The sequence below is a fragment of the Argentina anserina genome, chromosome 2, assembly GCF_933775445.1.
Source record: "Argentina anserina chromosome 2, drPotAnse1.1, whole genome shotgun sequence".
NCBI classification, from domain to species: domain Eukaryota; kingdom Viridiplantae; phylum Streptophyta; class Magnoliopsida; order Rosales; family Rosaceae; genus Argentina; species Argentina anserina.
The window spans coordinates 22,376,686-22,389,294 of NC_065873.1; the positions used below are offsets into that span (position 1 = coordinate 22,376,686).

The window sequence follows — 12,609 nt, forward strand, 5'->3', positions numbered from 1 at the left end:
TCTAGACTTTACTTATATGATGTGTTTAACGTACTTGAGCACACTGCGGCCCATAATGTATTTTTCTTTGATGGTGCTTGTGAAGTTGTGATATAAATAACAATATGGTGGTTTTTGGTGCTGTGATTTTGGATGCGCATGATGGTCTGATTGGGGAATTGCAGTACCTACGAAAGCTGCACTTAAACCACACATAATTGAAGTTTTGGCGATTTGTAAAGGACTGAAACTTAGCAAACAATTTTTTAATTATTAAATATATAAAAATATAAAAATTAATATTTAATTAACGCGTCCATCACGTGTGTCCGTATCTAATTTATTTTTCATTTAACATGTCTATATATCGTACTATGTGCATCGAAGCATTTTTCATAAAAACAAAGCTATTAAAAACTTGAAAAAAGGCTACAAAGGTGGGTCACCTTTGTCGAATAGAGTTTGCCCTAGTCTTCTAGGGATTAAGCTGGTCCAATGCTTTTGTTGAAGCTACCCATCCTTGTCGAGTGGAGGAGTCCTTCTATTCTGAAGGAGGGAAGTGAAGAAACCAAATCAAAAACCACTGTATCATTACAATAGTCACTATGAATGGCATGCTAACATGCTTAGGCAATAAGAACATTATTGTGTATCCTTATAAATATTAACTAAATGCAACGTTTTCTCAATGTGGGATTCTATCACAGTGGTACATAACTAATAGAAAATCCGTGTATCCAATAGACGTGTGTCCAAACTATTCTTATTTCTATATATTTGATATTGTAAATACAAAACTTTAACCATTCAAAAGTTTTGTTAATCAATAAATATCACTTTTGTTAAAAAAATTCATTGTAAACAAATGTAGTTTCTTAACCGATTGTATCAAACAAACATACGGTTGATTATGAGACTATTAACTTTCATAAATACGGTTCATTTGCTTGATATAATCAACTTAGCAAACGTCGTTGTTTCAATTCATATTTTACATAGATGATTTTTATTGATCGATTAAACTTTTAAACGGTTAAACATCATGAAATCGCACTACTAAAAATATCAAAATAAAAGATAGTCGGACACAAGTATTTTCCATAACTAATCCCTAACTCAGTCTTGTGAGCTCAGTGATAAAAGAACCTCAATTTGTTAACTGTTGTTGGGTTCTTTGAGGAAAAAAGGAAAAATAAAGATTGGGGCGAGAGAGGCTCGAACTCTCGACCTCAGGATAACTCAGAAGCTATGAGACCTACGCGCTAGCCAACTGCGCCACCGCCCCTCGTTGTTACCGTCCTCAAATATTACTTATATAACCTGTCCATAGTGTCCTACTTTGCTTTTAGGACTTTTCAAGATGCGGACTAGATAATGCTTTTCAATTTCCATTATTAGTTATCTGCATCTCCCACCTGATATGAGTGATATGACTGATATCAGTGTGCCCATCTGCAAAAGGAAAATACTTTTGACCATCCATGTGCTGATGAACATTTTTTAAACCTGCAACTTTATTGATCACTACAGTTAAGTCACATCTTATGAGACAATGAGTGTAGAAATCGAGCAATTGAAAGAAGTTTGAAGACAAGTAATGTGATCGATGCTGTAGACACTTGACAAATCACATGAACCTAATGTTGTTGATATGCTACTAGACATCTGACATTTTAAGTCAAATTTATATCTAACATTGAGATTAAAAAAAACATATTCGTATATTTCGATGATTAAACTATAAATATAGGGTAGATCGATTCATATTCTGCCGCTATTTTAACCATTCAAATATGGAAGATCAGATGTGAAGATTGCATTTGGCATAAATCAGATCAAGCACACGAAAAATAAACAAAAATGGATTCAAGTTAATTTGTAGTCATTTAAGTTGTAAGATCACGAGGGTCCTCCCCGAGTCAACACTGGAACACTAGTGTAGATAAGTCACACGTGCATGGGTCCTATGATCGACTGGCTTTCTGTGCAGGCCTTACCCAGAACGTCTCACTGGATAATATGAAGCAAATGTGAGTCATCTACATGGTTGGAACTTGAGTGCTTGAAAATTCGTTTTTGGATACCCTCTTTTTACTTTTGGACATAGCAAGATAAAGAGAGATGGAAGGGAAATCTTTCTTAGAAGATAAACAAGAGGAAAAAGTTATTTCAAGCTCATCTCATCCGTGATGACCATTGGGTTGCATTGGTATATTGGATTAAGTTTCTCTTCCCTGAGAAATAGTGTGGAATGCGTCTATGCTCTTTCCTTCATGCGAGTTCTGATATTGATATATACGTACAATAATACAAACAATATTTGTCCATGTTTCGGATGATTGAATAATTATCATCGGGACAGTTTTTATTAAAAAAAATTTATCATATATTATACTCCATATTTAAGATTATTACAGTACAGTATTATCTAATGTAATACATCGCTTGAGAGGATCTTTCTACTTAGAGATTAAATTATGTTACTATTGTTCATCAATTTGATGTGATTAACAAGTTCTACATGTAACCCTTTCAAATGATCAGTTTTTGGACTTACAAAGATCCTATGTTCCATCTAAAGTCATACCCATATATAATTTATTTGAATGAGCCATCTAGATTCGCAGTACTGTAGTTTTCTTTTTCTTTGCCGCTTCATTGTAGTACAAACGTAACAAAATATCGTTAAAAAAAAGCGGCAATTGACATGTATTTGATAACTGGTACCGGTTTTCTCCTACTTTTAATTTCAAAATTGTGACATTAAAAAACATTTTATTTCAAAATACTTGAAACCACAAATGAATAATTAACATGTTGATCTTGTCTGCCGATCTGTCTACTTATATACAACTCAAATGGAAACGAGAAACATGGCAACATGAAAGGTGTGTGACTGAATATACAACATGGTGAGCAACTGATGAAGAAAAGCCATGTAATAATGTCGCCGGAGTTGCAGTTCTGTGAGAACATACATTACTGATCGCTCGAATTAATACGAAGTGTTGCAACATGACTACATGAAAGAACACCAATATTTTATGTCTGCATTTCTCGATAGCCATTATGTTTAGCCTTAGATGTATGATCATAAGCCAATATAACATATATGGATACATATAATCTATATAGTAATAGGGATGCAAATATATTCATCAGTGAACATGAATAAGTTAAATAGAATAAATACATGTAGAGTTCATCATATTGTTGTAAGTAAATTGGTAAGACAAAATCTTATGCTCTCCATGTTAGTTGAGAGAACAGAGACCTTGACTTATATAGGTGTTACGTGAAAGAATCCACCCATCATAGAGAATCTATCACTTACCATATATGCACCTCCTTAGTAGTTAAGTCACTGAATTCCATGTTTTATAAGACATAAATAACATCTTTCATGCTCATAATCTATAATATTGATCACAATATTATAGCTACCGACTTACTGCATATATATAATCATTTGCTTTATTTACAAGACAAGATATCGCCTATAATTATTATGTAATCTTTATCATTAGATGATATGTTTCAATACGGTTCTTACATTAGACTTGATCACAAAGAAGAGATGGTGTGATCGTGATGTCAGAATCATTTGTATTGGAAATTAACGTACAGTGATAAGGAAAGATGCAAATTTTCAGTTTGTAAATGCGAAGTTTCGGTCATCCCCCACTCGGATGATAAACTCACACTTGGTTTGGTGGACATGTTTCTGGCATAAACTCCAACTGAACGTGCAACTGTTCTCCAACAGATAGGATAGGCATCTCAATTACCCTTACAAAATCAACATATAAACTATAAAGTCATCAAGAGTCACAAGTACTGCTCAAGAGGAAAATCCGGCTTAGAGCATTTGCATCGGCGAGCATCTGCAGGCGGTGTGCTCGAGCAAGAGGAGGGACCGGCCGGAGGAGCTCGAGCAGGAGATGATGAAGCTCGCACCGGCGAGCAGAAGGAAGCGAGCTGCTCGCCCAGTCAACCGAGCTGATTTGCTCGCCCGATTGCTCGAGCAAGTTTTGCTCCAGCGATTGCTCGTCCGCCTGGCGGAGCCCACCGCCCGTGGGTGACGTCAGGCACGGGCCGATTTTTTTTTCTATTAGCCGCGTGCAATGCACGCGCCAGTAAAAATAAAAATAAAAATTGTGAGCTAATGAATGGGTGACACGTGTCTCACCGAATGAGCCAACGGTTTTATAGATCTGGGTCTTCCATTTTGAATAAGAAATTTCGATCAAACGGCCAGAATTAATTGACAACGGCTACTATTTGATCATAACGGAAATAAACCCAAAAATTGTAAAAAAATCCCAAAAATTTCAAAACTCTCCCAAAAAATTGCCTATAAAATACTACTTCAATTTGTTATGAACTCACACCAATTTATGCACAAAAAATTTCACATCTTCCTCTATCTCCTCTCTCATTTCGTTTAGCATTTTTTTTCCAAAACAATGGGCACCCATTGGCTTCCTTCCGAAGATTTACAAATGTGCATTTCTTTTGTCCGTCATAGCATTGATGAATATGACAGTAACAAACAAAAGAGGGACAAATTGTGAGAGACAATTCATGGCGATTATATGCAAAATTGGGTGCTAGCACCGGGTGAGAAACCTCCAAAGGAGCCGAGGACCCGAATCGCGCTCGCTTCTCACTACAACAAGTTCAAGCTACTCTTGCAAAAATGGGGCGAATGTTTGACGGCATCACGACAACGTATAGCTAGCGGCACTTCGCTAATGGACGAAGTAAATACATTGTTTTATCATATATTATAATTTTTATTTGATTATATGAATTAAATTATGTAATTTATATCTAATTTGTTTAAATATGTAACATTGTTTACATATTTAATTATTTTAATTTATCTAATTTTTTACATTATTTGTTTTATTTAATTTTTTTTAAATATGTAGCATTGTTTACATTATTTGTTTTAATATATCTAATTTTTTACATTATTTATTTTATCCAATTTATTTAAATTATATAATTAAATAAGTACCTAATATAAGTTTTTTACATCAGGAACGACAAGCTCAATCATGTTACTATAATGCTAAGAAGAAAAAGTTTACACACTTTGAATGTTGGAAAGTGGTTAAAGATCATCCATCTTTCGTTGCGGTGCTACCTATTACTCCATCTCCATATGCAAGTAGTTACCACGGTACTCCGTCCGCAACTGAATCATCTCTAACCATCAATTTGGATGACGACCAATTGAATGAGACACCTCAAAGCAACACGGCAGCTCCATCGAGTCCACCTAGACCAAGAGGCTAGCCCATAATGAAAGTGATCTTATTTATTATGCGGAGTACATAGACATTCAAAAGCGGAAAGAAGCAAGGGCGGAATAAGAGTTACGATTGAAGAAACAAGAGAATGACACAAGGATCATGACAATGGATTTTGAGGCTATGACCCCAATCTCGAAAAGGTATTTTACCAAGAGGAAACTAGCAATCCTTAATGAAGGAGAAGCTAGTCAAGATCGACCTACCGATGAAACATATTCGGATTGTTATCACCCAAGTCGCGTGCTTTTTCCATAGTAGTTATAGTATTGTACTAAGAATAAATATGGGTTTGACTCGTCATTTTATGTAATTTAAATTTTTCGAGAAATAAAATGCAATTTATTTATTAAGTTGAAATTGAAATACACATTAAATTAAAACACATACTGAAATTAAACACAAACATCATGAAAACACATAATAAAACATATTTAAAGTATTTCACCGGTTTCCACTCTCCAAATGTGTTTCACCAAGTCTCTCTGGAGCTCTCGATGGATGTAAGCGGATTCGAGATCGGCAACACGGTCGTGAAACCGTTTTATATTAGCTCAATCTTTACTGATTGGCTCAAAAAGAACTCGATTCCCTTGTGGATTCACCGGCCCATCATAAACCCGGAAAGCTCTCGATGGGTTTTGCAAGTCTTCTTCTTCTTCTTCCTCATCATCAACATACTCTTCCTCAACAATCATGCTATGCAATATAATGCAAGCTAACATGATGGTAGTCATTACCGATTTGTGTTGCAATGTACAACTATGACGTATAATTGCCCATCGAGATTGCAAGATGTCAAATGCCCTCTCCACATCTTTCCGGTATGCCTCTTGTTTCTTTGCGAAGAGCTTATCTTGCGGCGTCTGGGGATTGGAAATTGTTTTGACAAATGTAGAGTACCTTGGATATATTTCGTCAGCCAGATAATAATTTGTGGTGTACCTCTGTCCATGGACTTCGTAGACGATAGTTGGGCCTCTTCTGGCAAGGATCTCTGAGAACACATTCGATAAGTGGAGCACATTAATGTCATTTTTAGCTCCAGGACACCCAAAAAATCTGTGCCATATCCACTTATCATACGAGGCCACTGCCTCTAGGATAACCGTTGGGCGACCCTTTCGCCCTGAGTATGCCCCTTGATAGGCGGTTGGGCAGTTCTTCCACTCCCAATGCATGCAGTCGATGCTTCCAATCATACCTGGAAAACCTCGGCGTTCGCCTTTAGCTAGTAGTCGCGTGAGGTCTGCCGGTGTTGGACTGCGGAGGTATCTTGGACCAGAGAGATGAACCACTTGGCTGCAAAACTCCTCCATACATTCCAGGGTAGTCGATTCCCCCATCCTTGTAATTTCAATACACTGATCTGCGGCTGACCCGTACGCTAGCATTTGTAGAGCCTCGGTCATCTTTTGTTGGGGAAGTAGCCCTAGCAAACCAGTGGCATCTTCTCTTTGATGCTAAGACATGTCGTGGTTGTAGAGGTCCGTCATGATAATGTTAAATTGGTCTCTGCTCATTCTGTACCTCCGGCGAAAGTCTTGAGCGTCGAAAATTGGATGTTCGATGAAGTAATCTTCCATGAGATTGCGTCCCCTAGATAGCCTCTGACGTGGCTTATTCGGTTTTTTACTGCGACGTGGATTGCTTGGTCGTGTTGATTCATCATCGTGTTGTGCTTCCGCCATGACCACCTGATTCACGAATGATTGCTCCATATCGTCATCCTCTTCTTGTTGACGTTGTCTCTGCCTGAAAATATTGTGGAAGCTGAAAGGATTCATCAGAGTGATGAACAAGGAAATGTTGCTAAGTGTTTAGATTGAAGGATGAGTTATATGCTCGGATTCTTCACAATGGTGTGAGTATAGAATGAGTGATATTAGACGTTTTATAGCAAATTGGTCGAAAATCTTATCAGAAATTTGGTCTAATTATTTTGCCGACAGTGACACGTGTCAATTCTCTACTAGTCGAAAATCTTATCGGAAATTTTGGATAATATCGAGTCGATAATGACACGTGGCACATTATTATTGGTTGTAAATATATATGGTAAAAAAATTAATCATTTAACTACAAGACAAAATTGAATTGCTCAAGCAAATTGTAAATAGCTGTGTGAAAAAATCGATTTGCTTGAGCAAAATATGAAATCGATTTGCTTGAAGTAAAATTTACTTCTGACCCTACTTTTTGCTTGAGCAAATTTAATTTACAAGTGTGGATGCTCTTAATTAACTGTTGCAAGGAATAGTTCGTCGATCGGTTTAGACATCCTATAATATAAGAACACAGAACACGGCTTTATATATGTATGATAAATGCATCCTGAACAACCATCTTGAAACATCGATCCACGCATGAACAATTAGACAGATCCATTTCCACAAATTTCTAGTTCGTGTACACAAGCATCTTTATGAAACGATACAAGTATTTACTTTACGAATCGGCATCCAATTGAATGATAGGATAACAAGTACGATTAAGGAATAAGGAACATATTCAAGACGCTGTATCAGAGGCTTTGTTTGGTAGCTCAAAAATACTTAGCTGAGCATCTGAGTCGTAGCCCCCCCCCAGAGTCTCTCTAACTTGAGCACACTTTAATAGGTTATAGGTATACGTAAATTTATCCCTTCTCTAAAATTCAATATTGGAGAATGAAGTACACCTGTGAACAGATCTAGCAAAGTGATACGACGAGGTCTAAGACCAAGAGTCTAGGACGTTTTAAAAACTGGCTGATAGATATCATGGCAAAATGAAATTCTTGTCCCATCAAATATCAACCTCTCATGGATTATCGACTAGGATAAGGAGTTTATAAAAAGTCCCAATTGAATTTAGTGTACCATATGAAGATTGCAAAGGACAAAGAAACTATATCCACAACCAGAACTTGAGTCTCAGGAGTCTAATTAAAACTGTGGATCGGAGCGTCCCTTTCGAAAGGAACTGTTTGTTGATTAGAGTTGAAAGATATCCAAAGGAACACACATCTAGCTAGCTGCTACAGTCATTCAAGTTCATCTAATTCTGTATGACAAGATCCCAGTACGTTGATGATCAAAAAATTGATACATGAGCAACACGAATTTATAATTATAACAACATCGGACTTCACCTTTTTCAATTTTGTATTGAACAACAAGAGATGCATGATAATGGGAACGGAAAGTTAACAATGAATCAGAAAAGATGAAAAACTATATATCCATCGATCATGTCCGCAAGCATTGGATAGAGAAAATCTATCATCTAATTGATGCAGAAATAATCACCACGTTACAAAATGAGTAAAGATTACCAGCAAGAAGTCATCGAACACGAAACTTGCAGAGAAAGAAGCACCGGAAAACACGCAGCAGGCCACAGAAATCTATATACCAAACCAATGTGGCCGGCCGGCAACTTTGAGTTCAACGCAACTCGATTCTCACTTCTGAACATTAGGGCATTCCCTTGCCAAATGCCCTTCCTCTCCACAATTATAACAACCACCACCACCGCGGCCCCGGCCCCGGCCGCCACCGTAGCCTCTACCTCTTCCTCCACCTCGGCCACGGCCGCCGAATCTCCCACCCCCGCCACCGCCCTCGAAACAATGCCTCGCCAAATGCCCAACTTCACCGCAATTGTAGCACTCACCGCCACCCCCACGACCACCGCTGCCATAACCTCCACGACCGCCATAACCATCTCCCCTCCCGCCTCCTCTGGCGACACTATATTCCTCGCGATCGGGGTCTCCGCCAGACCTCCCATAGCCACCACGGCGTCCACCTCTCACGACGCCGCGGCCGCGTCCTCCTCTGTCGAAGCCCGGGCGGCGAGATCGGGTGAGGTTGATGACGTCGACGGCGTTGGTGCGGCCGTCTTCGCTGAATTCGATGACGAACTCGACGGTGTTGCCCTCGGAGAGGGTGCGGAAGCCGTCGGACTGGATCGAAGTCTGGTGAACGAAGAGGTCCTCGCCGCCGTCCTCCGGGGATATGAAGCCGAAACCCTTCTGGGCGCTGAACCACTTGACCGTACCGGTGGATCTGACGGTCTCGGCGGCCATGGAGAAAGATCTAGAAGATTCTGAATTTTCTCGAATCTAAAAATTCAGTTACAAATGGCGGCTATAACGGTCGTCCTGTAACTGAAACAGAGTAGTCAGTCCAGTTCAGTTCTGCTCTCTTCGGCTTTTTCATGTGGAAGGAAGTTAGTTGAGTGCGGGACCCACTTGTTGAGGGTTCTCATCCAAAGGTTGTTAGGGCTTGGGTTGGGTTTTATCCAATTATCCGATGACATCACTATCAGCGCGCCATTTAGCGCCAATCCTTCCAGTACCAGCCCAAATGCCCACTGGGGCCATCTGATAGGCCCTGTATATATATATTTTTTCAAATCTACAAATCCGTGAGCGAATTGCGTGCTAGGTAAGTAGTGAGTAGTATTTGTTTGTGTGTTTGTACGAGTCTAGTTTCGTTTGGTTCGTCTATAATCTGCATGCCCGAATTGAAGACTTTGATGTTTAGATCTCAAGATTGTGAGTTTGTGAGAATGGCTTTGTTGTTGGTTATTGTGCTAGCTTATTTAGTAAGCAGGTCCGAGTCGATTATGGCTATGTTTGACCCAGATTATGAGTTTAAATTTTCTAATAATCTGACTAAGGAGGGTGTATTCAATCTAGATTTTAATTGATTTTGTTTGACTCTTTATAATCCGTAGAGTCTTATTGATTTGCATAATCCATAGATTGTTTGAACTCCATATTGAGTTTACTAGATTCTGTTACATTGAATTAGAAAGATTTGATTGGATTTTATAAACTTTTCATTTTTCTTTATGTTCTATTATCAGTACCAACTGAATTGATCATATAAAAATTGATGTTGAGAACCATTATAAGACATTAGTTGGAGGACCGGCAGCATTGCTGCATTGTGCATGTCTTTGATATGCAGTAAACCATATAGATCTGGATTGCACATAATCATCAACATTCCAATCAGAATCAGAAACCTTTACATCATCACGGGGGAACGACATTAACTCAACAAGACACATGTCAGGTTAACATTCTGAACTGGTTAAAACCAGCACATATGATTTATGGTATTGTCAACTAGCAATGCCTGGTTACCAATAATATGAGACTATAGCTCAATGTCAAACCAGCATATATGGCGACCATGAGATCAACAAAAAAAAATAAAGCAACACTTTCTCAAAGCAAATTGGATTTGAAACAAATGTATATTAATTCAGCTTGAGTTCATTTCAAGAATAAAAGGATTTTCATTAGATCAATAGGAAGGCAACATTGTCTGAATAAATTTTGACTTTTGAGAATCAATCGATTCCATTTGGCCCCAGTCCCCTGAGAATTTTTCTTGGCCATGAGCTGATCCGATTGTGGCTCTGCTAAGTCTGCTGATACAGCTCTCATTAATGGAAAGCGTCTTCTATCATAACCAAAGCTACAATCAATATAAACGGCAATAAAGGGAATCTGGAATTTTTGACAGGGGAAGAAACATGAGATGGTATATATTGTGAGTTGTATATCTAAAGAAGCCATAATGATTAAGCATAAGAGCTGAAGAGCATGCATTAACGAATGGTCTAATACGTACCATTGAAAACAAGCTTGATTTCTCTCAAGATCCTTGTAGCATTTGAGACATGCTAAAAGACATCAATAATCATTAACTGATTGCAACATTTTCTACAGTGTGGTGTCAATATAAATCCTGCAATACGATAACTTCCTTTCTCAATGAGTTCTTGAACATGCATGGTAAAGGCTTGCCTCTACTAATTATGTGAAAGATTCTTACTCTAGATTGCTGGTATGATAATCAACTATCATTATTTGTAAACACATACCCCTATCAAATATGGTTTCAAAAGCACATACTACTATCAAAATTATGAGTAAAGTTTGTGATCCTACAACTTCAGACAGAGTGAAAGCATACCCAATAGATATAGGCTTAATTGCGAGAAAAAAAGGAAATTACTCCCCATCACAATTTGAAGCTTTACAGCATGGAACAAATTACCCTAAAAAAAATTAACAGCTAAACAAGCTAATAAGTAATAACCTATTTCTTAAACCATTGAACTGAATTGAACTTACTTCAGTTCTTCTGTCTTAAAGCCACAATGGCAGTTCTAGAACCAAAGTTATCAAAATCAATTACAAGAGTAGCATACCCTTCCAAAGAAACTCAAATCATAACCCTCCTGTAATCGAATGCATATAAACCCTTACATCAACCAAAATGACCCATAGCAGCTATCTACCTAATTGATATCAAAATCACTTCGTACCAACATAAATCAAGAGACCAGCTTTCAATTTTTAATCAGACACAAAATTGTATAAACAATAAGCCACTAGTTCCTAAGAAATTCATCAAGAACACAGCAAATTAGATATAAGTACTAATTCAGAAACGCAATTTGCTCAAAAATTTCTCTCTTGATTGGGTTCGCGATTTCAATTACCTTTTCTTTGTACGAGTCAATCAGTTGAGCAATACACAAACAAGGCTGACGACCTTGGTGAAATACGGACGCTCCTGAGTTGGGAATATAGGTCGTCGTCAGCTCATCTTGTACGAGAGGATTTTTTTTAGAGCCAAGTACGTCAAAATCTCACCTGTGGAGACCTGATTTCTAATTGGGTCTGGTATTTATACCTAGCCCTTTGAAATCTTTCAGAGTATGGCATCTGATAGAATCCTTCCAAATCAATGTGTGTTTGAATACCACGTGATTTTATTGGCCTTTTTTAAATCTCAATTGAATACCATGAAATTTCTAAAGATTTTTTAAAATTTTAATTGAATACCTATAGATTTATAAAATCCAAAACAATCCAACTGAATCTTAATTGAATTCACACTCCTAAGACGTATTTCCTAAATTCATGAATTCCGATGTAACTTTTAAGTAAATTATAAAAACTGTAAAATGAAGTTTTTAAAAACTGCTGTTGATTAAACATGCAAACACATATTTTTCTAATCTCACTTCAGGACCAAACTGGGCTATGCCGTTGTGTGCTTAGCTCCCCATTGGGATGTGCTCTTGAGGGAATATTTCTATCGCCAAGACGCCAAGTTACTGAAATTTTCTCCTAAGAAAAAAGGTTGCTCAACTCTTATAGCTCGCTTCTTTCTTTTAAACATAAAACATAAAACATAAAAGTTCTCACTTATTTGATCGAGTTTAGGGTGGACAAAAAGAGGATAGAAATAACAAAAAATAGTGACTGATTTGTTCCACATTTTAAAGACGCTTCTAA

General features: G+C 37.6%; 2 protein-coding genes and 1 non-coding gene across 3 annotated transcripts; all 3 read right to left on the reverse strand.

Moving 5' to 3' along the window:
• Nucleotides 1–1,179: 1,179 nt before the first annotated feature.
• TRNAM-CAU (transfer RNA methionine (anticodon CAU)) lies at nucleotides 1,180–1,264 on the reverse strand. The gene is given in 2 exon segments: nucleotides 1,180–1,215; nucleotides 1,227–1,264. It is a non-coding gene; the product is annotated as a tRNA-Met (tRNA).
• A 2,413-nt stretch (nucleotides 1,265–3,677) lies between these two features.
• On the reverse strand, nucleotides 3,678–6,709 carry LOC126784187 (uncharacterized). Its single transcript, XM_050509669.1, has 2 exons — nucleotides 6,201–6,709; nucleotides 3,678–3,768 (listed from the first exon to the last, which is right to left on the reverse strand). Exons 1-2 carry the CDS (start codon nucleotides 6,707–6,709, stop codon nucleotides 3,678–3,680), a joined length of 600 nt encoding a protein of 199 aa, XP_050365626.1.
• A 1,941-nt stretch (nucleotides 6,710–8,650) lies between these two features.
• LOC126783766 (glycine-rich protein 2-like) lies at nucleotides 8,651–9,457 on the reverse strand. Its single transcript, XM_050509293.1, has one exon. The coding sequence runs from the start codon at nucleotides 9,367–9,369 to the stop codon at nucleotides 8,743–8,745; it is 627 nt and encodes a 208-aa protein (XP_050365250.1). The 5' UTR covers nucleotides 9,370–9,457; the 3' UTR covers nucleotides 8,651–8,742.
• Between the last annotated feature and the right edge of the window lie 3,152 nt (nucleotides 9,458–12,609).

Coding starts and splice junctions, on each gene's coding strand:
- LOC126784187 (XM_050509669.1), bottom strand. CDS start 6,709: ATGACCGAGGCTCTACAAATGCTAGCGTACGGGTCAGCCGCAGATCAG. Junction 3,769..6,200: donor GCTGACGAAATATATCCAAG/GTACTCTACATT, acceptor TGATTTTGTAAG/GGTAATTGAGATGCCTATCC.
- LOC126783766 (XM_050509293.1), bottom strand. CDS start 9,369: ATGGCCGCCGAGACCGTCAGATCCACCGGTACGGTCAAGTGGTTCAGC.